The following is a 23,763-nucleotide window of genomic DNA, read 5'->3' on the forward strand; positions in this document are numbered from 1 at the left end:
TAAAGAAGCAAGGCAGAAGCCTTCACGAGCAAAATTGTTAATACAGGAAATGTGTACTCCATTTATATAATATATTTTTTATTTATTCATTAACATAAGGGGAATGGAATAGGGGGAGAAAAAATAAAGTAAATGAATTTGCCTTGTAATACAGCATTGCCTCGCTCTGCAAAGAATCAAAAAGAATTCCTTTGTCGGTCTCTTGCCGAATCGAAGGAAATATTTCTTTTCTATAGAGGTAATAGCAAGGAATTTTCACACAATGCCTAAAGTTTGAAAAACATCGCCATCATGTCTCAATTCATACCTTAAAGACGCCAAATTGTCGTATTTTTCACAGCAAATAGTTGTTTACCAAGCAATAAAATTCGTTAGTTGGGTTCAGGCAACAATGTTCCTAAATTTTAAAATTCCGGCTTTATTCAGTAAGCTAGATAGCTATCATTTCAACAACTGTTTCAATAACCTGTATCTTGCCGAAAAGAACAGGACAATTATTGTATGTGGTAATTCTACAGGTTCTTTTTTGTGTGTGTTGTTTTGCAAAATCAAAATGAAGGACAACCATTTATTCATCAGGTTATTGGCAATGAGTACAAGGACATCCTACTTGTTTGTTTGTCTAAATGGGCGGGGAAGAGGTTGTTGTCCGCAAACCATCCACCACAAGTGGTTTGAAAAACACCCTTTGTGAGGAAAAATGTGTCAGTTATCGCCGTTGGGGGAGAGAAGGTATAAGCATGTTCACACAGGATGCAACCAAAGAGTGGCAGTGAGGGGTGGGGAAAAAATGTGTGTCACTTGTCGCAGGGTAAAAACCTGATCACACAGAATGCGGTCAAGAGATGCGGGGGAAGGGTGGGGAGCGGGTAGAAACTTGTTCACACAAAACATTGATGATGGAAAGAGAGGTTGGGGGAAGGGTTGGTTCTCTCGTTCACTCAAACTAGAGGGAGTGATTGGCTCCCATGGTTAAACATTGCAGGCGGAGCAAACTGGTTTTTCCTGGCCAATCATATCGCAAGGTTGTTTGCATAGGGTGTGAGAAACTGAACTTCAATCTTCACCCTCAGTATTGCAATGGCGCTTGGAGAGAACACAGAACCTTGCGTATCTGCGAATTTCGTACTGAGCGCCGCTGAAAAATAGCAAAGTTAAGTCTGTCATTTAAGAGCCAAGCAAGCTAAACGAAAGAAGTGCAGTTCGCAACAAGAAAAATAAATGAAAATAAATAAATATTTCTTCCTTTCCTTCCTTTTTCCTATCTTAATACTTTACTCCGTAAAACAACGCACCATTAAAAATCGTTGCTAAACATTGGAGCTTAAAGGGTGTAATCATATTCATTATTCATAATTTTCTAGTTCAAATAAGAGTGTTCAATTAGTTACGAGCTTTACAAGTCAGATCATAATTAAATTAATGGGGAAAAACCTTGTGGGAAATAAGGACCGCGTTCAATAACGTATACCATTGCTCTAATTATCTAAATCGTAGTTTTAATTCTAATTTAATTATAATTTCAATTCAAAAACGTATTAAATCATGTTTAAAGCTAGGAACAGCATTCAAAGCCGTATCCTCAATCAAAATCGTGTTGGATCGCGTTTGAAGCTAGGAATTGCGTTCAATGACGTATACCGTTGCTCTAATTATCTAAATCGTAGTTTTAATTCTAATTTGAATATAATTTCGATTCAAGAAACGTATTAAATCATGTTTAAAGCTAGGAACAGTGTTCAAAGCCGTATCCTCAATCAAAAATCGTGTTGGATCGCATTCAAAGCCGTATACCAATGCTCTAATTATCTAAATCATGTTTTTAATTCTAATTTGATTATAATTTCGATTCAATAAACGTATTAAATCATGTTTAAAGCTAGGAACAGTGTTCAAAGCCGTATCCTCAATCAAAAATCGTGTTGGATCGCATTCAAAGCCGTATACCAATGCTCTAATTATCTAAATCATGTTTTTAATTCTAATTTGATTATAATTTCGATTCAATAAACGTATTAAATCATGTTTAAAGCTAAGAACAGCATTCAAAGCCGTATCCTCAATCAAAAATCGTGTTGTTTCATGTTTGAAGCTAGGGATCGCGTTCAATGACGTATACCAATGCTCTAATTATCTAAATCATGTTTTTAATTCTAATTTGATTATAATTTCGATTCAGGAATCGTATAGGAGCGTGTTTCAACAAGAAAGAAGGTCATTCCACTTTTCCAAACAACCTCTATTGCACAAGTAATAAAACCACTTCCCCCAGAAACTTCCCCCAAGCCCGGGGACCGGTCTCCCCAAGGCCGACACGGCCATATTGACATCGAAAGTCGTTAGGTAATAAAGCAATTAAGGGGGCAATAAAATCTATTGTCTACGAGAAATCTAGACATGGCTACTCAAAGTGTGTTATCTACGAGACACGAAAAATTTCTCGTCTCGTCGCGAATCAAAAATGTACTTGTAATCTCGAATATCGTCTCGTTATCGAGACTAGACATTTCGTGGAACAATATTAAGTTTCCTTCTCAGCAAACAAAGGTGAAACCTCCCGAATAGCAATAGAGAAGGCAAGAAAAATCTATAGTATTGATAGACCTCAGATTTATTTATTTATTTATTTGCTTAATCTTAAAAACGACAAAGTTTATTTCTAAGTATAATGGAAAAAGTGCTAACAATTTCATAGAGTAAACAACTCAATCATATAAGAACATTTCTGAATTGGTCTTGATTGTGGACATCAATTTCTTATAGTTTATTATTTCATTTGCTCCTCAATTGAATAGTAGGCTATGTCAAAGGTTTTCTAACCTTTGTAACTTGAATAAGAGGGGGAGTAGCAGTGACTCAGTGGTAGAGTACTTATTATCTCTAATGGTTCGATTTTTGGTTCGATCAAGTTTGCTTTGTGCTAGACAAATACCGTGCGTGTGGATTCTTCCGTTTCTTCACGTTCGCTTCTTCAATCTTGTTCATATATATATTGGCAGATCCAGGATATGATCAAGGGAGGGCTAAACCATAGTTTGCCGTTTTATCCGGTGTAAAGCAGGATTGAAGCTCATTTTATCCAGTGTATACCTGAGCGTCAAGGGGGGAGCTATAGCCCGTATAGCCCCCCTTTTATCCGCCCCGGTGAAGAAAGAATTAATAATTACAAATGAATGTAGAATGGTTATTTGTAATTCCGTTAGTACAGATTCTTTCTTTTCAGTTTAACGTTTCACGATTATGCCCGTTAGACTAAGGGAGCCGAATGATTAAGACAAGTGAATGGTATTGAAATAATTGGTAGAATGAGACTGTAGGAGGAAACGGAAGTACTCCGAGAAAATTCCCAGACTCGATGTTGTTCACTTCACACTGAGTTTCTTTCTATGCTTCGCAACACTAGGCAACAAGATTTTTTGGGTAAACTTTTTGGGTAAATAAGAAATACAATTATTATTTCTTCACTGCTTCTACTAGTTCGTTACATTTTCATTTCAGATGTTTCCTTTCCAAGTTTTCTTTGTTGTATTCAAATTGTCTTGCTACTGTAGAAAATGTATTGCTGAGCAGGCCCGCAACCAGAATGGGGCTAGGGGTCCTGGCCCCCCTAAACTTTTCATTGCCCCGCCAGACCTCAATACAAAATTCTATTATTAATTCAAAAAAAAAAAAAATAGATATTTGTAAGAGAACTTTTGATGACTTGGCCCCCGTAACATATTCATGCCCCTCCCCCCAAACCTCTGTGGCTGGTTGCGAGCCTGTTGCTGAGTGTGCAATAAACATGGAAATAAGAGCTGTGATGATAGTTTGACGGTGATAGCAGGGATCGAATACAAAACCACTCATGGTGTCCTTTCACATCATACAACAATATCATACTTGTATTTTCTAATGTTCGACATGAACTATAGTTTACTTTTCAGTTTTGATGATACTAGTTATGGCGCCTGAGGTTTCGGCTTCCTGTATGTTAAAGATTAAAATTTAACTTTCTTTCTTTTTTTTAAAGTTTGCCTACTAATTAACTTAGAGTTACTCAAATATTAATGCTCAAATCTAAATTTGGCGACAGCCCTTGTTCTACGTTGAAATAATTATCTTGAAACAATGCAATTTTTAAATTGCTATTAAATATCACAATAGTTTTAAATCTGGAGATTACTTGGACGCTAGCGACATCTATTAGCGAGACTATTTGCTATTAGGGATTAGCATGACGAACTCACATGTTTGTATTTTATAAATAAAATTATTATATCAAGATGAATAAGTGGAAGTCCTCTTCTATAATTGAGGGGGTGAGCGAAACTAGTCTAACCCACATTTTTAAAAATGGAGAAAAATAAAGTTAAACACATGTGGTTTTTTGTACAATATATACAGGATGTACAATGTATGACACATTCAGCCACTTGTGGTTGCTTTTGGTATATTGTACAAAAGGCACATGTGTTTATTTTTTCTCCATTTTTAAAAATGTGTGTTAGACCACTGTTGCACTCACCCCCTCAATTGTAGCTCATTTAGATTTTTTCGTGCATTAGATTATATTACGCCTGTATTTTTATTTATTTTTGTTGATTTAAGACACATTTGGAAATAAACCGGTGAAAACACTTTACAATGAAAAAACAATTACCATCAAACCATGGGAATAAATTTTGAAGAAAGAGAAGGACTCTACCTAGGTATATATAAATGTGATCTAATCATAGTAACATTGAGAGAGAGAGAAGAAAGAAAACTCTGTCTGAATGGCGACCGTAGAACTCAAACTTGAGACCTCATAATTTTGTACGGAGATCGTTGTACCAACATTCTTTCGGTAGTCAATTAGCAGGACCGACGATTAATGAGACACAGGTCATTGGAGAGTCTGTGAGAAAATGTCTTTGTTTTTAGTTTTTATTTTATTATTATTATTATGATTATGATTATGATTATTATTATTATTATTATTATTATTATTATTATTATTATTATTATTATTATTATTATTATTATTATTATTATTATTTAGTTTGGGATTTCCAACCTTTCAGCGATAGGAATAAAGTTTAGTCCATCTATAATATAGGAAAAAAATTATCGATCTTTGAATTGTTTGTTCGCTATTTTCATAAAAACGAAGTTGTCAACCATGTTTTTGAAGGTGAGGCATAGAAAAGTTTGGAAGACCCTCTCAGACAATTTGACTGGGAATCCATTAAATCCTATGAGCGGCATTGCAAATGGAAGTGCATACTGTTGTCAATTTGATTTTGAATATTTTTCTAATCACACTGATGTTAATGTTCTTCATTTCACAAAAAATAAAAAAAAGTATGTATAGAAATACATACCTTCTTAGGCTTAGACAAGTGTCTCTTAACTTTCTTAATTTTTAAGGTGGAGGGGGAGATTTACAGCACACATTACTACATGCCCACGACATCGCGACTTAATCAGCTCTGCCTCAAAATTGACTTAACCTATCTATAAATGGTTTTATACTAAAAATTAAATGTGTCATTTAAATCCTAGACTTATAGATATTTGAGTAGCATAAAATTTATTCTAAAATTCTTAAAATTTCGCGATCCTACACCCTATGGGCTTCAGACAAACTGCTGTATCGCGACATAACACTTGGAAAAGCCTGTCTTAGACGACGAACTGGCTAAGATTGAAAGCTATTTTGAAAACACTACTGACTGATAATTCTGTACTTACTAGAAAGTCACGGAGAGAAATTCTAATTTGTTTTATTCCTTTCTTTCTGCAATATTTGTTTTTTTTTTTAAGTGAAAATATTTGGACAGAAATGACGACAAGGATCTATTTTCTTTTTTTCTTTCTTTTCAAATTTCTATTCAAATATTATTATTTTTTTGTATGTAATTATTTAGTATTAAACAAATAGCAATGTCACGTGTACCACATGAAGGATTTTGGTTTATATGGCGTGATATTTTCTTAATTGATATTGATACCAGAATTTCTGCTACTTCCGGCTTTAGCACAGTAATCAGAATGGAGGCGAAATAGATTCTTCGAACACTTAGTTCGCCTTCGCCTTTGTTAGGCAAAATCCGAGGTACGAAAATTTCTAAATGTAGTATATAGCCTACTACGAAATTGGCTGACCAAAACAAACCCTTATTATTACTATTCTGTATTTCAGTTTCGGTAATATATTATTATCTTCATCAGTCCGAATATATAAGATAATGTGTCTCATGAAGGCAGTGGAAAATTGCCAAAACTATAAAAATTAAGTTCGGTTTCGCCAAATAACTATTTATGAATACGCAAATTGATTTTACATATTTGTTCCAAGCCAGGCACGTAGCCAAGGGGACGGTTTGGGGGGTCCGGACCTCCCTCCTTCGGAACCAGAAATGTAAAAGATTAAGGAAGGATGAAACAAAAATAAACAAGAAAAATAAGAATCAGCGTTAAAATTATGAAGCTACAGCAAGCGTTTGGTTACTTTTTCTTATGAGGGGCTTTTGTGTAGGGAAACAGGGAGTCAAGCTGAAAATAGATATTATTGTAACGGAGCATTCCGAATTCCATCTAGCTCCATGCTAATCCTATGGACTACAAATGACGATCGATATTCCAGTTCGATCAGATATACTCTCAGAAGAACTTAAGAAACTCGGAAGATTTCATCTTTTTCAATACTTTTTGTTATATTCTTTTACTCGATATTCTTCATAGTTTGTTATTAAAATACTATTAGAATACCTATATTGGTTTGTTAGGACAATAAAATTAGGATATTGTCCTAACAAACCAATGTAGGTATGTTGCCAGTAAAGTACCAGTAGTTTAGATAGATCGAGCCCCTGGTGTGTAATCAAAGTATTTCATGTCATGCCCCCCCCCCCTTTACAAAATCCTGACTAAATGAACCAATATGTTTCCAGTAAAATAGTTTAAAATGATCGAGCCCTGGTGTGATAACCGCAGTATTTCGTCACGGACCTCCCCCTTATTACAAAATCCTGGCTACGTGCTTGTCTCAGCTCTGCCCTGTTTTGCAACCTGTCTAATGAGTTGTGATCTGAATTTACATGGACTGGTCCTTGAGAAACTAAGTTATACCTCACGAGGCTCGAATCTCATGCCTCCAAACCTGATAAGCAGCTATAGATGTCAAATATATAAATATAAAAATAGTAATCACCGTGTAGACTCGCAGAATCCTATTTTCCTCACACGGTATTCGAAAGCTCTAAGAAAATAGATACATAGTTAGTTAGGACGTATTCAGCAAATACGTAGAGATTCCAAGAGATATTCACATGCTGCATAGCTGAAATAAAGCCACTGTGATCTTTGATAGGAAATAGCTGTATTGACCGTCACTCCGGCAGACAAATTAAACTGGCAAGCAAATTAATTTGAATACCAGAGCAATGAAATTTAAATAAACGTAAAAATGAAGGCCAACTATTAATAATAGTAACTGTACCTGTGAGGGTCAGTTCAGTTAGGTTCCCAATTATTAAGAAACAATATTACAAGAAAATTCTTTAATTGGTCTGAAATGGGTTTTAAAATCTGAATCATTTTCATAGTGACAAGGCAACACAAAGTTTAGGCTACAGTAATAAAATTTTAGTTATTCAAAACACGTGCAGTAAAAATGAAACTACATAATGATTTTAATCTGAAATTAATTATGAGACAAATGTCACTTAAGTAAATAATGAAAGCATTAAACACGTTAACTGGAGAATCTGGAGGGTTCCTATTTCTCATTTTGTTAAGAAAAGAAAATTAGTTTGCACCTTTAAATAACAATGGTTTTATTTTTATGAGAATTTCACAAATTTCTTTAGTAGCTGCAAAAAGGATCACATAAACCGCAAACAATATTTCTTATTTTTCACTTTTTTAAGATGGATATTCCAGATATTCAGGTAGAAGTTAAATATACAAATTACAAAGTACCTTTATTGTGCAACCCTATAATACTGAGCAAACTATTTGGTCCACAAGACATTGTTTTATTTAACAACTCTGAGAAGGAAATAAGTAAATAACTAAGCTAGATGAATAGATAATTGACGAAGAGGGAAGTTTGATGATTTCGAATGCTATTTAGATTAATCAAAGGTGAAAGGATAATGAGATTTCAGTTTGAGCAGTGCACTGATTTAACTTCTACTGCCAATTTTACATCGGAAATTCTTTACACATGTATAGGTATAACATAATAGCAATAGCTAATAATGATATAAAACCTCAAACAAATATAATCATCTATATTTGCATATACAGTATATAAGAGATGGTTGTAGATACATAATTTTTATCAGAACATATGTATTTATGATAAATATTAATAACCAGATTAGCCAATATTTACTTATAACGTTGATACCTTGTATTTTCCTCTTATTTAACTTTGCGTAATATTTTACTTCATAATTATCATAATTATGAAGATCAATCTGTGCGGCATTTGCGCAGACAAATGTTTTCTTGACAAGTTACCTAGTTACAGATTAGTTCGTATTGCCCTAACAATGCTTTTTTCATTTAAATACTTGGAGCAAGAATGCGTATTTTATCTCTCTCAATTTAAATTTATTCTGTCGATACAAAGGCAAGAAAATGAATGAGCCACTCCAATAATAAAATGACACTCGTCTTTCAACTTACGATTGCGAGCCCTTGGGTATCTAAATGGTTAACACACACACACAAAATCCTTTCATAGTAAAAAATATAACGAAATAAAGATCATTCCATCCAGTTAACACCTGTACAGTAACTGTTTTCCGAAACCTCAATCTAGTTCTGTCATATTTTAATGGCTTTACACTATCACCAATTTTCATAATTAAAAAGATAACTCTCTGAATCTGATAATATTAATAAGATGACTGAGTATTGAATTGTAAGAATGAAATGAAAAAGGTAATAACAAAAGTAGACAAAAAAAAGTCATAGTTCTGGTTAAGAAAAATAAAGGATAGCTGTTCAGTCCATCAATGCCGGATTATTACAATTCAATTCACGTCTCAATTTATTGATAAATTTGGCCAAGTTAAGAGGATGTGATTGTCCACGGGTGATGTGGCCACAACTTCAAAATTAAGGAAATAATGAAAAGGTTTTGTCCCACCTTCCAGTAGACTTCCATTGTCGCAGTTTAATCTTCGATATATATATATATATATATATATATATATATATATATATATATATATATATATATATATATATATATATATATATATATATATATATATATACAACTTTTATTTAGCAATAATTAACATACTACGGTCAGGTTGCAATTTTCTTTTTCAATCAGTGAGGTAACCTCTGAGCTTCTGTGATCGCAGTATGCCGTTCGATTTCTGAGATGTGTACATCTGCCAAATTCTCTCCTCCTCTGTCTCCTCTGAATGTATGGCTTTCTCTGGATTTTCGATTGGTGTATCGTCATCAGACTTCGACATCTAGGTTCTTTCTCATTTCTGGACCTCTTTTCACAGGTTTTCTGCGTCAAAATAAGTATATATATATATGAGAACTTCGCTTAGCGTAATGATTGAGCTTGTTACATGGCACTATTAATTTTATTTTATCTTCTGATTGTGTACAGTTTGTCAGCACGTTAAAAAATGAAATTCTGCGCTGAAGTGTGCGTATGTATGTATGATTTATGAAGCACTTGTGTGTATCACTCCTCGAACTCAACTAACTTTTATTCTATGCCTTGCAATGTTCCTCTCCCTTTTTCCAAAACATCTGTTTTCCTAATTTGTTATAAAATTTTAAAATTTGCTCCTAATAGTTTGTTATTTATGCGTTTTTTTTTAAATTTTTATTTGTTCTTCTTAAAAGATGTTAGGATGCTCTGACGGACATTTAGCTTCGTTTATGGTGCTGTCGTGCTGAGCAGTCTACAAAAAATGACAGAATACTGGCAATCAATTAGATTTGATGGATTATAAGGAAGCGAAGAAGAACGCCAAGGAGACATTTAGTGTAGAAAATGCAAGGATTATGATGAGTTGTGCACATTCTGGGAACAAAAGAGGGAGAAAAGATTATATACAAGCTTTTAAAGGTAAGAGAGAGAGAGAGAAAAAAAAAGGAAAAATATTTCGCATGTGCGCTGCATAAGGATGAAAATATCGAGGTTCTGATAAGTAAGAAGATAAAGAAGAGATGGAAGTAAAACATTGTTGGAAAATAATAGAGGACAATACAAAATCAACAAAATGACATTTTCTTTGTTGTTTGGCAAATTTCCACGGAAAGTTTATGATAAAACTCCATTTCAGGGGGTGCGCTTTAAATCTGCGTTTTTTCCTGAGGACTAGTCTGGCTCTAGCCGTTGAAAAGAGTTCTGATCGCGGACTAGTTTTGGGTTAGATGTTTGCAATGTCTAAATCTATATGTGTTGAAGAGTGAAGACTGTATTTATAGATTAGCTTTTAAAATGTATTTGATATGAGAGCAAGAGTTGATTTATATTGAGAGAGTTGTGATTCTATATTCATATATGAGGCGTTCAGAGCACAAGGGAATCAATTTCAATAAAATTAAGAGAGAAAAAAGTTTTGAACAGAATGTTTAAGCACATGGACAATTTAACACTATTTTTCACTGTATATCTCAACATGCCTCTTTTAAGCTCAGAAAGAAGATTCAGACGGAAATCTTATAATAATAATAATAATATTAATAAAACGGACTTGACTCCCTTGTGCACTAAACGTGCCATGTTATGCAAGATGTATAACGAGGATGTTCTGTTTCAGATGAATAGGAGCTTCCTATGGGAATATTGAAAAATATCGTCAGTGTTGCTTCAAGTTATTTGTCACAGTCGCATAGAAATCAGTAGCATATGAAGTCGACATCATATTGATTATATTTTGGCAGTTCCTAAAATTTTTATTACATTTTACGTGCTGTAATCAATCTGTAACTCAAGTAATCCCATATAGAGGTTAACTTAAATCAATCTAACTTAAGTAATCCTATATAGAGATGAACTTTACATCCATCTGTAACTCAAGTAATCTCATACAGAGGTGAACTTCAAGCAATCTAAACTCAAGTAATCCCGTACAGAGGTAAACTTGAATCAACCTGTAACTCAAGCAATCCCATACAAAGCTAAACTTCAAGCAATCTGTAACTCAAGTAATCCCATATAGAGGTAAATTGTAATCAATCTGTAATTCAAGTAATCCCATATAGAGGTAAAGTTAAATCAATCTGTAATTCAAGTAATCCTATATAGAGGTAAAGTTAAATCAATCTGTAATTCAAGTAATGTCATATCGAGGTAAACTTTACATCAATCTCTAATACAAGTAATCTCATATAGAGTTAAACTTTAATCAACCTGTACCTCAAGTAATCAAACATAGAGGTAAACTTGAATCAATCTGTAATTCAAGTAATCCCATATGGAGGTAAAGTTGAATCAATCTGTAAATCAAGTAATCCCATACAGAGGTGACAGTGACTCAGTACAATCAGTCAAACTACAGTGACTCAGTAGTAGAGCTCTTACCTCTGGTGGGTGGGGTCCCTAGTTCGATTTCCGATCAAGTAAGTTAGTGGTGGACATCGTCACCGTAGGTTTTCTCAGGGCACTCCCATTTCCTCCCACTTTCTCATTCCACCAATTCTTCCATCATCATTAACTCTTTTAATCATCATCTTCTTTAGCTTACAGAACATAATCGAGGGACGTTAAACTCAAAGATTTCATTTCATTTCGTTTTTTAATCAATCTGCAACTCAAGTAATCCAACACAGAGGTAAATTTTAATCAATCTGTAACTCAAGTAATCCCATATAGAGGTAACGCAGCTGCAAAGAACAAACAATTTGCCACTATTGTAAAGTGTTCATGCTTGGATAAATTTCTTATTGTAGTTTTCATTCTAGTTTTGAGGATGATGAATCCAATGAACTATTTAAAAACATATCCGTCCATGGAATCACCACAAATAATGACCTCAAAAATTGAGATATTTGAAGTATTGCCTAAGTCAATAGTAAAAAGCCCCACGTTTGGATACATTTCTAATTGCGCTTTAAGGACAGTGAATCTAATGGAACTGTTTCCAGGTCAAAATAAGGCCAACATGCTATATAATGGTATACCCTCTGGAGCCTCCTTCATCCGCTATGGGAAATCAAAAGTTTCATTATGTGGCAACGTCGCAGATTAACTTGTAATCATTAACATTGCTTTAGGAATCCATCAAGCAATTACATCGGTTGTTACGCTAATATGTTATGCTTTGCCAACGTTTATTTACTTTAACTGTGATCTTGGAAGAGTCGATGTAACTGCTAACAGCCGCGGATCCAGTATATGATCAAGGGGGAGGCTAAACCATAGTTTGCCGCTTTATCGAGTGTAGTAAAGAAAGTAGGATTGAAGCCCATTTTATCCAGTGTATACTTGAGCGTCAAGGTGGGGCTATAGCTCCTATAGCCTCCTTTTGGATCCGCGCCTGTATAAAATTGTGCTTTTCATATTAATTTGAGGATCCTGAATCTAATGAAAGTACCCATATATATCCCAATTTTTCGCGTTACTCTATGGACAAATATGTATGAAAATATAAGTACTTTCATTAGATTCAGGATTCTCAAATTAATATGAAAAGCACAATTAGAAATATATCCAATACTTTTTTACTATTGGCATGCTCGTTAGTTTCTCTACCATATGATTCTCGTTCTCTTTCTTTTAGACCCTCATTTCAAATATGTTTATACACAGATCTTAAATCCATTGGGCAGGTCTTCAAGACCCATCTATAAGGTTTTGTGGATTATAGGGTTATATCATAAATAATTAAAACAAATAAAAACAAGTGAAAATTTCTTAAATTACCTTGCCTTTTATTTTTCAGTCTCTCAATATGTACAGTCACTCACGCACAATATTCTCTCATTAAGGCCATTATAAACATTGAGGAAAATGAGATGGATCATTAAATAAGATGAAAAAAAAAAAAATACTGAAATGTAAAACATTACTGGCAACCCAAAGTAATATAGGCAGCAGAAACAGCACCTCTACATGAAAAAATTGTGACTAAGTATAGTAATTGTAATTCATTTTATCATTATTATTATTATGTACAAAAATACAGTACATATTACACATACAAAAAAAATCCAACAAATAACAATAACAAATGGGAATGTAAAGGATATCAATGTGAAAAGAATACCCCACAGAGGAGAGAATTATGAAAAGATGCTTCATTAACAAGATGCAGTGTACCAATGATTTTCTTTTAATGAATAGTTTTTATGAAATAAGGAATTCCCTGCCATAAAAGACATTATCACTTTTTCTAGCGTTTATTCCTTCGTATAGCAGAAGGATACATACCACCTCTATCCCCATGAAAGAAAATTATTCATAAGCTTTATACCCTATCTCCCAGAAATAACAGAAGACAAGAGGGTGGAAAGAACCAAGACATCAATGTTGGGACATATATGCATAATTTTATTGAGAGATTTCACTTTAATTGTTGCTTTTAGTCTATATTTTGTTTATTTAAATATACAAATCGATTTAAGTTCATTTTTCAATAACAAAAATTCAGTTTTTTTAAAGAAAACAAAATTACTTTAGTTAGAACTAAATTGATAACAAATTGCACAATTTCACCTATTCCCCACAAATAATCCGTTGTTTTGGTGCAAGAAGAGGTGATAAATATGTATGTGAGGGTAGGAAAATTAAGATATAAGATATTGCTGCTCGTCTCCCATGAGAAAATACCTTAAAAACATATTTGACTTTTACGCTACTTACACAAATAATATATTTCTTCATGTAGAAGCCAAAATTTTCATCTGAAAGTTTACGAAATATGTACAATGAATGTTCTAATATATATAGAACATTAGAACTTTATACATATATAGATTTAGGAATATTACTTTAGTGTAATAATTTTTTGAAACTCGACCATCCAAACATATTTGCCAATTATTAAATTTTACCTATAGAAAAACAACTATTTTTTTGCCTATTTACTTTGTAATTGTTTGGTATTTTCTCAGTTTGATCGAGCCGTGTGTATGTATATATATATATATCATTATATGCATGGACATTATTTGATAAACAAGATTGCACAAAGTAATACTAAAATTAGTGACAAGTGGCCAAAAAATGGGGAAAGGAAATATGTTATTTTATTTCAAAATTGAACTAGAAAAATAAAACAATAAAATAATCACAGCACGAGAGTTTAACAGTCCTAACCAGTTACTTTGCATGTTTCTTTTTATTATTATTATTTCATTCATTATTATATAGTAGAACCTGCAATGTTGGCCACCTAAATCTGGCCGTACTGTCGCGGATTTTCACTTAATAAGATGATGAACCAATATTAGAATATCAGCTTTGAAGTAACACGCTGCTTCAGCTTTCAGTAATGTGTTCTTTAAAAGGCTAATAATCCTTAGACCATCTGCAGCCACTACCTTCATTTGCCAAGACACGCTCCTCACACTCCTTGCTAATACTTTCTTCAGGTGATAACAATGAACTTCTTATGCTTCTTACAAAGAGCAATTATCACTGCTTTTTCCTTAGCAATGGCAGAGCGCGAGTGGATTTGTCAGTTTTATTATTAATTATTTTGTCATCAAATTACGTTGTGTAAGTTAAACTAATCCTTATGGAACCGATAGTGTGGTCAACATAGACAGATTTTACAATACATACAATGGACATTCTATAAACGCCTATAATTTTATATATATATGCAATTTTTTTCTTAAAAATACAAACATGAATGTGTGATTTCTTTTGCTTTTGTTTTACGCCATCAATTGCAGTTGCCTTAAATACCATTTCCCATCTAAAAATATTTTGCCTTTGTTCTTATTTGACCCGTAGTTTCTAACTGAGGGGAGAAAACTTATGTATTAATTAATAATAATAATATAATATAATATAATATATATAACACCTCTGAAAAAATATATACCCTCCCAGCAAACACCTACTGAAAAATACCAGCTATACTCTCTGGATTGTACTTGATTACTTCATATCACAGGTACCTAGACATAAAACAAAGAACAGTATCTTGTAATCACAATAATAAATCATTAATATATAATAATTAAATTATATATGAGACTACGTTTTTTTAACCTGTTCGCTTTTTTCTCCTTTAAAGTAATGGTGCATACATTTTGCTATTTTTTTTAGTTATTCAATAATTATTTTAGAAAGACCTAAAAATCTATATTTATATATTTATATGTATTTATTTGTGTGTATACAAAGTACATAGGAGGAAAGTGGAACAAATATTGTATATCTACACTTAACATCGCACACATTCGCACTAGCATTCTTTTTTATATAAAGACAAGCCACAATGTTATTATTATTATCATCATCAACAACATCCATGGATGCATTTCTCACATATATTTTTTATTACCCCAATTTTTTTTCCTTAACAACCGTTTTTCGTCTTCTTGTGATATCACTTGAGATAATTATGTGAATAAATTAATTTTTCCTAATGTTCTACTATTAAGTATATATATATATATATATACTCAGTCCAATAATCATATTGTCCATACACGCACTAAGATGACAACCACTTCTTGAGACAAAATTGGAATTGAATTTCTTTTTTCTAATAAGAAAAAAGAAATTAAATTTTCCTCCACTTCAACAAACTTCGTTTGGTGCGACCATACACCTCTTTGTTTTTAACTTTTTCCTGCATTATGTGCGTCATATTTTGAGATCAGTCATTATTAATTTTTTTCCATCTCGTATTGTCTGTGTGTATATTGTGTGTGGCTTAATTTGCACTAGTAAGTTTTATTCTTTTTTCCTTATTATTATCTCAGTCTTCTGTTAGTCTAATACAGTAATACAGTAATGCATAAAATTGTAACATAATGTTGTGTGTGTGTGTGTGTGTGTGAAGAAGTACGGAAATTTTTGTAGTATAAACTGATTATATATGTTATATAATATATAATAACCGCTTTATACAACAAAAATTTCCGTACTTTCTTTACGTCAATTGATATACAAGGGACATTTCGCCTTGATAGTTTAATCAAATTTATACATATTTTTTTTTTACCCCTTTGTGCAATCGATACTTTTTTTACAAATGATTTCTTTTAATTCAATTGTAAAAAACACTATATTGTTGTTCAATTCAATGAATACAGAATTCCCACATTTGTCATGGATTTTTTTCTCTTTAAACTCACAGAAAGCATACCATATCTGAAAGATGTCCAAATGATGTCTGATAAATATATTTTCCTTACATGAAAATTTCTACAAGGTATTTCTACAAATCTTTCGGAATCGAAAGAAATTTTACTATAGGAATTTATTATCTTTGTATTATAGAACTGTTTTGTTTTGCGGTGTTGTGTATATTTATTAAAACTAACATCAATACGCTCTTAATTAAATCTAAACAGAACAAGTGCACACACTCAAAATATGTATATGTTTATATACGTATATGTTTATATATATATATGTACATTATGTTGATAATACTTGTCCGTATTTTAGTTACTTTCCTTTTTAACATTCTTTTTGATATTAAAAATTCATTACACATTTATGACCTGAGTAAGAATAGTATTACATATTTTTAACAATTAAATATTTGACTTAACAATAATATATATAGTTATACAAATGTATATACGACATTGTGAACAAGTATAAGTTTAGTTTTCTCATGTTAACCATCTTGAGGAGATAACAATGAGAACAGTGCTTCTTTGTTATTAACTTTCAGCTCGAGAAAATGGCTAGATGATGTTAAAGCACACACACATAAAAAAAAAGAACACACACAACTGCAACTTTGGAATGCACCATAAGTTGATTTGTGTTACACGTGCACACTGTAGGCAGGAAGAAGTAATAATAATAATAATAATAATAATAGTAATAATAATAACAATTATCAACAATATTGAAATACGTCTTGACAGAATATACAAATAACAGTCATTCAGCTATTATTGAAAAAACAAGCTATTCAGGATCTCACTTGAAGAAGCATGTTTGCAAAATTGCTGTTAGTAAATTTAAAATGCCTTTTGTCATAGAATTTAAGAAGTGCAGGACTATAAGGATGGTTTTCCTTAAGATGGACGTAGTGTACTTCAGGTTCTCCAGTCGTGTGACCACATTCTTCACATACGTACATCTGAAAAAAAATATACAATAATATTGTAAGTAAAAGTAAGTGATATGGAATATATTAGTGGAAATAAGGTAGTCCATTAGTACTCAATAATATATTTTAAAGAAGTATTAATCGACAACTTATTACTCTCTAAGCATTGTATTAGGTAAATGTATTTTTTGACGTTGTAATTGAATTTAATTAATTATCCAGAGACAGTGACAAATGAAACATCTTAGGTGCTATTTTGCTTTTCAAAGATACTATCGCCTGCAAGGTACTATTAGATTTACTGGAGCAAGCTGAGAACATGATCAATGTCAGATATTGTTTTAGGAATGTGCTGATAGCTATGTAAAACTATACTTCCGCCCACTGTGCGAATTGACGGGATCTCTCTTTTGCCAAAAATTTATCCTTCCCTCGAGAAGAAAATTTTCATCCTTTGCAGGGATAACATCACTCCCCCCTCTAGATTTTTTCAAAGTCTTGAAGATAGAAACAAGGAATAATTTGTGTGTGTATGTGTGTGTAGCCAAACTAGAAAAGCATTTTAGATAAAAAGCATATTTAATTAAAAACAATTTATGTAACATTTGTCTTCCCAATCTTTTTGTAGTAGTTAGAATTACAAACTTTTTTTATTTAAAAAAAATATTTAACTGTTTATGTGTATATTTGTCAGCAGGGAGCTAAAGAGACTTCAAGGGTGTGGAAAGGCCACTAAATGTTTAGGTCTGCAATTCTTGGAGAAGTAACCTTGTGTGCCGTTTATTCACTCAAACCGTATGCCTTCTATGCTGTACATTCACTCATATTCACTTCGGGTTATATGTATGTATGTGTGTGTGATAGTTGGATGCGTATATGGGAGAAACTTATCCCCCCCTTTCCCCGGGAAAAATATTCAATTTGCACTGTAGAAGCATTTAGTACACTTATGAAAATTAAGTTATAAACTAGGGTATATATCGATGAAGTAATACGAAAAAAAAAAGTCGCTGAACTAAGATTCAAACTCTCATGTTCCCTTTATGAGCAGTTGTTCTGCTAATTGATGTATTAGCAAATGAGATCAGATTATCTGTGATTTATTTTCCCAATCTTTATTCGCAAATCAATCTTCAAGTAAGAGGAAGATCGACAGTTTAGTTCCCACTTATCCAGTGACCAGAATTTTCTGTATTATTCCATCTTTATTCTTTGCAATAGAACCAATTGGAACGGCCACAAATCTGTTTGTGTAAAGCACTGGTACTTGATATTTTTTTTTTTTTATCATGCAAGAAATAAATTATAGGAAGACAATTAAAGGTGTCTGGACTAAGTTAATACTAGAGGAGCATAGTTTGTGTGTCTAATTTTACACGCTTTGGTAATACAGAATCGAGCTAGAGCATGAAAATGGTTTTAAAAGTTTGTACCTATTTTGTTTTGTTCAAAATTATAGTGTTGAGAGTAGATGAAAAATATTTACGACAGATAACTTAACTGGCTTGCTCCTATGGAGTTTCTCATCGGTCGAATAAAAAATTTAACTGATAAAGACCAGCAAAATAATATTTTATATCCTGAAGACAGACACACATGAATTAAGAAAAAAATATGAGCAAAGCCAATCACTTTTAATAAATAATAGTGTTACAGTTTTGGCAAAGTAACACTTTTTCACTTTTAATACTTTTAACAAACGAAAGGAAGGATCTCATTGGTTCTTAGGAGTGATTTCATCTCATCCTTTGAGATAAATTAGCTATAGCATTTAGATTTTATTTTAGAACATGTTTGATGAAGGCAATAATACATTGTCGAAATTGTTTCACCTTTGTTTACAATGTTTTGCTTTGTTCAGATTTTAATTAAGGCTATTTCTGTATGTATACGATTTAGTCTATTAACATTTTCCAAGACATAAAGAATAAAATCCAGATATGATAGATGTCCAGACTTATTGATGATGGCGAGTCTATACTGAGGCAGAATACATTATTGATTAAGTTTGTACATTCGGCAATCATGAATCGGTCCTGTGATATTCATTTTTCATATTATAAAATATTAACTTTTTATACCTAACTTTCTTTTTTATTAACTCTTCCCATCTTCGAGAAAGCCCACTAAACAGAATTATTCCGAAGTTTAGAACACCAGTCATGCTCCTCTTACATTCTCAGAGTGTTACGACATAAAAATGTTAAGCACGAGTTTGTGAAAAGTAACATTACTAAAGATAATGATAAACTGACCTCTTTAACTTCCAGGTTTTACCTTCCTAACTTCGTGAACATATTTTTTTTTTTTTTTTAATCACAAATAAGAAATCATTTTCATAATCATTTCAAGTAATAAAATAATCAAAATTCTATACTTGAGGTTATTAGTAGAGATGATTATGATATTTTAAAAAAATATATGGTAGATTGTTTCTGAGAGGTAAAAGATTTTTACCTTCGATCTTCTTTCCTTATACGCGTATTGGTGTTGAACTCCGTGCACCTTCAGACAATGTGACTCTAGCGAACACCTCTGGGTAAATGACTTTTCACAGAGATTGCATTTATATGGGCGGACACCTGAAAAGAGAAAAAAACAAGGAAAAAATTATGATTGTAAAAACAGCTGTATTAAATTTATTTTAAAAAATTGACAGTCAAAGGCAAACAGCTTATCACACTGCAAAGTCAAGGGTTAATAAAATTTGAAATAATGTGTTCATGATAGTCAGATCTTCCAAGCACATCAAAATTAAAAAAAAAAAATAATAAAAAAATAAAAATAAATAAATAAGCATAAATTCGTATATTTAATTTTATCATCCATTTTTGGGCACTATAGCACGGCCAACAAGAGATGGTCTCTGACGTTTCTTACCACATGCGGTGGAACATTGCAGCCCCTACTTTGATATCAGTGTTACCAACCACGATCACTCTGTCTTATACCATTAATTAAATTGCCACTACAGTTGCACTGAAGAAAACCTTGACACGCGAGTAGTGGCAATGTCACTGCGAGCTGTCAGAGACGTTCTCTTACTGGACGCACTATAGATAAAATAGAGTACATTTACAGTACAAGGCCATAGTACATGTATAGGAGTGTCAACATTTAAGATCTATTCGTTTATGGGTCTCATGATATTCAACCTTTTTTAAGATCTTGTTGAGACGTTTCTTCGTATGTTCATCTCTTTCGTACAATATACGAATTGACTATATACACTTCTAAATATCTCACAATCTGAACTTTTCTCCAACATTTGTATTTTGGTATTTATCGGAATTGTTCTACTAGAACCGACCCTAATATTAGATTGTGTACATAAAATGACTTTTTCTCTTTTAGTTATACAAGTATTGGTGCATTCCATTTTGTGACAACAAGAGTAACGCTTTCAACTATGTATATAGATTATCAAGTCACTTATTTCTCACTACTTCAAAATAAAATTAGATCAAGACCTAAAACAGAACTTGGATAATATTTAGTCTTTTAGTTTCAAGACATTAAAATGGAATGCCTTAAAATGCCATCAAGTTAACATTTGTTTTCAGATTTGGCGTGGAACCGATCTTAGCCAAGATACATGTTTTTTTCTTGTAAAATATAACAAATGAATACATTGCAATTATATTAGATTTGTGGTGAATTCTGTTTAATTTCATAAATAAACTGAAAAAAAGTAAGGAAACCTATCTTAAAAGTTAAATAACTATGATAATTTCTGAATAAAGTCATATTGATAGTTTCTAACTAAATCCACATTAGATCCTGGTGAAGGCAGATATTAAAAATACTGCTGGAGATGGGTGGGATTTGGTGTTTCGTTTACGTTTTAGTTTCACGAAACAGACTTCACAAAAAATTTTTAAAAACTATTGTTAAAAATACACTGTAATTCTTAATATGATAAAGAACTTCGTTAGTAATTGAAGCTGAACTTGCAAAATAACTTTTATCAACAATGTTGCCTAATAAAATACAAATGGTGTGACAATTAGAACAAGTTATAGTTTTCCTTAACATGCTCATTAAACCATTACTTAGATTAATCACATTGAATCTTCACGCATTTAACTGTTATTCAACCTTTTTAACACTGTAGAGACTTGACCTTGTTAACTAGCTTCTCTTAAAGACACATTAAAAAAAGAAGAAATCCGCACTAGATCTTGATAAGGAAAGAAGATTCACCAGGCAAGTGTTGAATTAAAATAAAAAAGCAATTATATGACTTTGAATACTTCTTTTTAATTACTAGTGATGTTAATTAGGTTCTATATCTTATATAACAAAAATCTAAATAAAGTTGGCGAGATATATACGATATAGGGAATGAAAAAACCAAGGAACAATAATTCCATTAGGTTATTTTTGTTCTTTCCAGGGTTTTCTGTAAGATTTTCAGGACAACAGTAGAATCAAAGTACATATTATCCTTTTGTCTTATCTCACAAGACAATAAACTTGTGCATTCAAATTATGAGTATAAATGGAACTCCCTGTGTTACTGGTCACGAAGGCAGTTTTCTGTTGGGCTACGTATAATTATATATCTTCTTTATACATATACTGCAACTACGTTCTTACGCAATGTTAGTTTCTTGAGCATATAATTGGACAAGAAATGACAAGATTTTATTGTATGTTTTGTTAATATATAAAATAGCGCTGAGGAGATTACTATCGTATCAGTGAGAAATCGTGCAAGAGAAGATTAAAGAACATGACCTGACCAAGTCATTTTGTATTGGTCTCATTAGTTAGGATTGTTCCCTCAGGCTACAAAGGTGACAGAACACGGTAATTACAAACAATATTGTCAGTTATGGTAAACTGGAAAATGAGACAAATATTGACTAGTCAACATATGGTATTATATTTCTATTGATCCGCAACAAGGCGCCACAGTTCACCATAGAGGTCTTCAGTAATATTCCATTTCAAAACATGAAATTCAAAAGAAAAATATTAAGTTTCCTCTGTGTTCCATTATGTACAGTTATAACATGCAGTAGTCTATACTGAAATTGCTACTATTGTTAGGATTTCTTTCATTGGTTTAAGTTTTGATTAGATTTTTTAAAAGTATTCTAGTGACAGCAAAAAATGTCATAGAGATAAGAATGGTATGAAACATTTCAATTTTTATGGAATTATATAATAAAATATGTATATTATGTATTATAGTAGTACAATAAGATACCTGAGCATAATAGGGTAACATATAACTAATATAATATGATTTTATTCTTATACAGAAATACTTCTAAGACTAACACTTTTATGCTCTCACATGGTGTTACAATCCCACGCAATTGTTTTGTATTAACTAAACTGTTAAATAAATTATGACAATATATTTAGCAGCAAAATGAACACTAAATTGAGAAACGTGAAAAGTATTCATCTGTTTTAGAATTAGATTTCTGTCTAATGGTGTTCAATACAGGATTGGTAATATTTCTTCAATAAGGAGGAGCAAATCATGATACTGTTTACTATTTCTAAGGGAAGACCCAGTCTGCTATCAACATGTTTTGCAAGTTGGAATTTCGGTCTATACAACATAATATCGTAATAGTCGTTCTTCTTGTCTGAAATGTCTTGATATTACTACTTCACGAATTAAAAAAGATACCTAAATTAACAATTGGAAACTTACCTGTATGTGTTCTGGTGTGCCTTTTCAGATCGAAGGTGTCATTGAACCCTTTCCCACAGAAAGTGCACAGATATCGTTTGACATCGCTGTGGCATTTCATATGTCGATTGAGAAGTCTTTGAAGGGTAAACATTTTGGAACAGATTCTACATACAAACTTTGATGGGTCGTCTTCGCATACCACTGGTGGAAGCTTTTCCGGCTCTCCCGGCGCTCGTTCGTGATTGGCCAATGGATTCTTTATTCCATGTCCACCATTGACAAATTCTATTGGAACGTCTCCTGGCAATCCCAACTGTGTTAAGAGAAACAATGATATAAATAAGGAATAAAAATTGTTAAGTCAATTACTCTGTTTTGTTAATGCATGTATGTATTTGAATTAAATAAAGTTTATATTGCAACTAATATTATTAACTGATAAAATGATTAATTTTGTGTATAGCAAAGGAAATGAATGATTCATATTCAAATTAATGCAATTCTCTACTAATCTTGGATATCTTGAACTCTAATCTAAAGCTCGGAAAGAATGTAGTGTGGAAATTTTCGGAAACAGAGTCATAAAGTTTACGCCACACTTAAATACACACACAAAAAAAGTGAATATTGTTTTATACGCTATAAAAGTTACAATACCTGAACCTTAAGCGCTGAACAGAGCTTCAGGTAGAGACGTTAATAATATGAAATATATCCAAAATGATCACATTTGAATCAATTGTGTTCTCAACGCCTGATTTCTCAAACACTAAGCGAGAATTAAGTTATTTAAGGGGATGGAACTAATTTTACTCCTGGTTTAAAAAAGCAAGAAGGTTCATGCTATGAAAACAAAATTTGTTGATTGTTGGAGTTTAATATCTTTTATGAAACCGA

General features: G+C 32.2%; 1 protein-coding gene across 1 annotated transcript in view; it reads right to left on the reverse strand.

The window, feature by feature from the left end:
* Positions 1-12,870: 12,870 nt before the first annotated feature.
* The window catches only part of LOC145680747 (uncharacterized), a 63,742-nt gene continuing 52,849 nt past the window's right edge, over positions 12,871-23,763 (reverse strand). Inside the window, exons 3-5 of the mRNA XM_081751718.1 lie at positions 22,885-23,179; positions 19,668-19,792; positions 12,871-17,240 (exon numbers count right to left, since the gene is read on the reverse strand). Coding sequence (XP_081607844.1) covers positions 17,070-17,240; positions 19,668-19,792; positions 22,885-23,179 — 591 coding nt within the window. The 3' untranslated portion in view covers positions 12,871-17,069. The remainder of the gene's footprint in view (positions 17,241-19,667; positions 19,793-22,884; positions 23,180-23,763) is intronic.

Source organism: Thermobia domestica, chromosome 3, assembly GCF_964235325.1.
Source record: "Thermobia domestica chromosome 3, izTheDome1.hap1.1, whole genome shotgun sequence".
NCBI classification, from domain to species: domain Eukaryota; kingdom Metazoa; phylum Arthropoda; class Insecta; order Zygentoma; family Lepismatidae; genus Thermobia; species Thermobia domestica.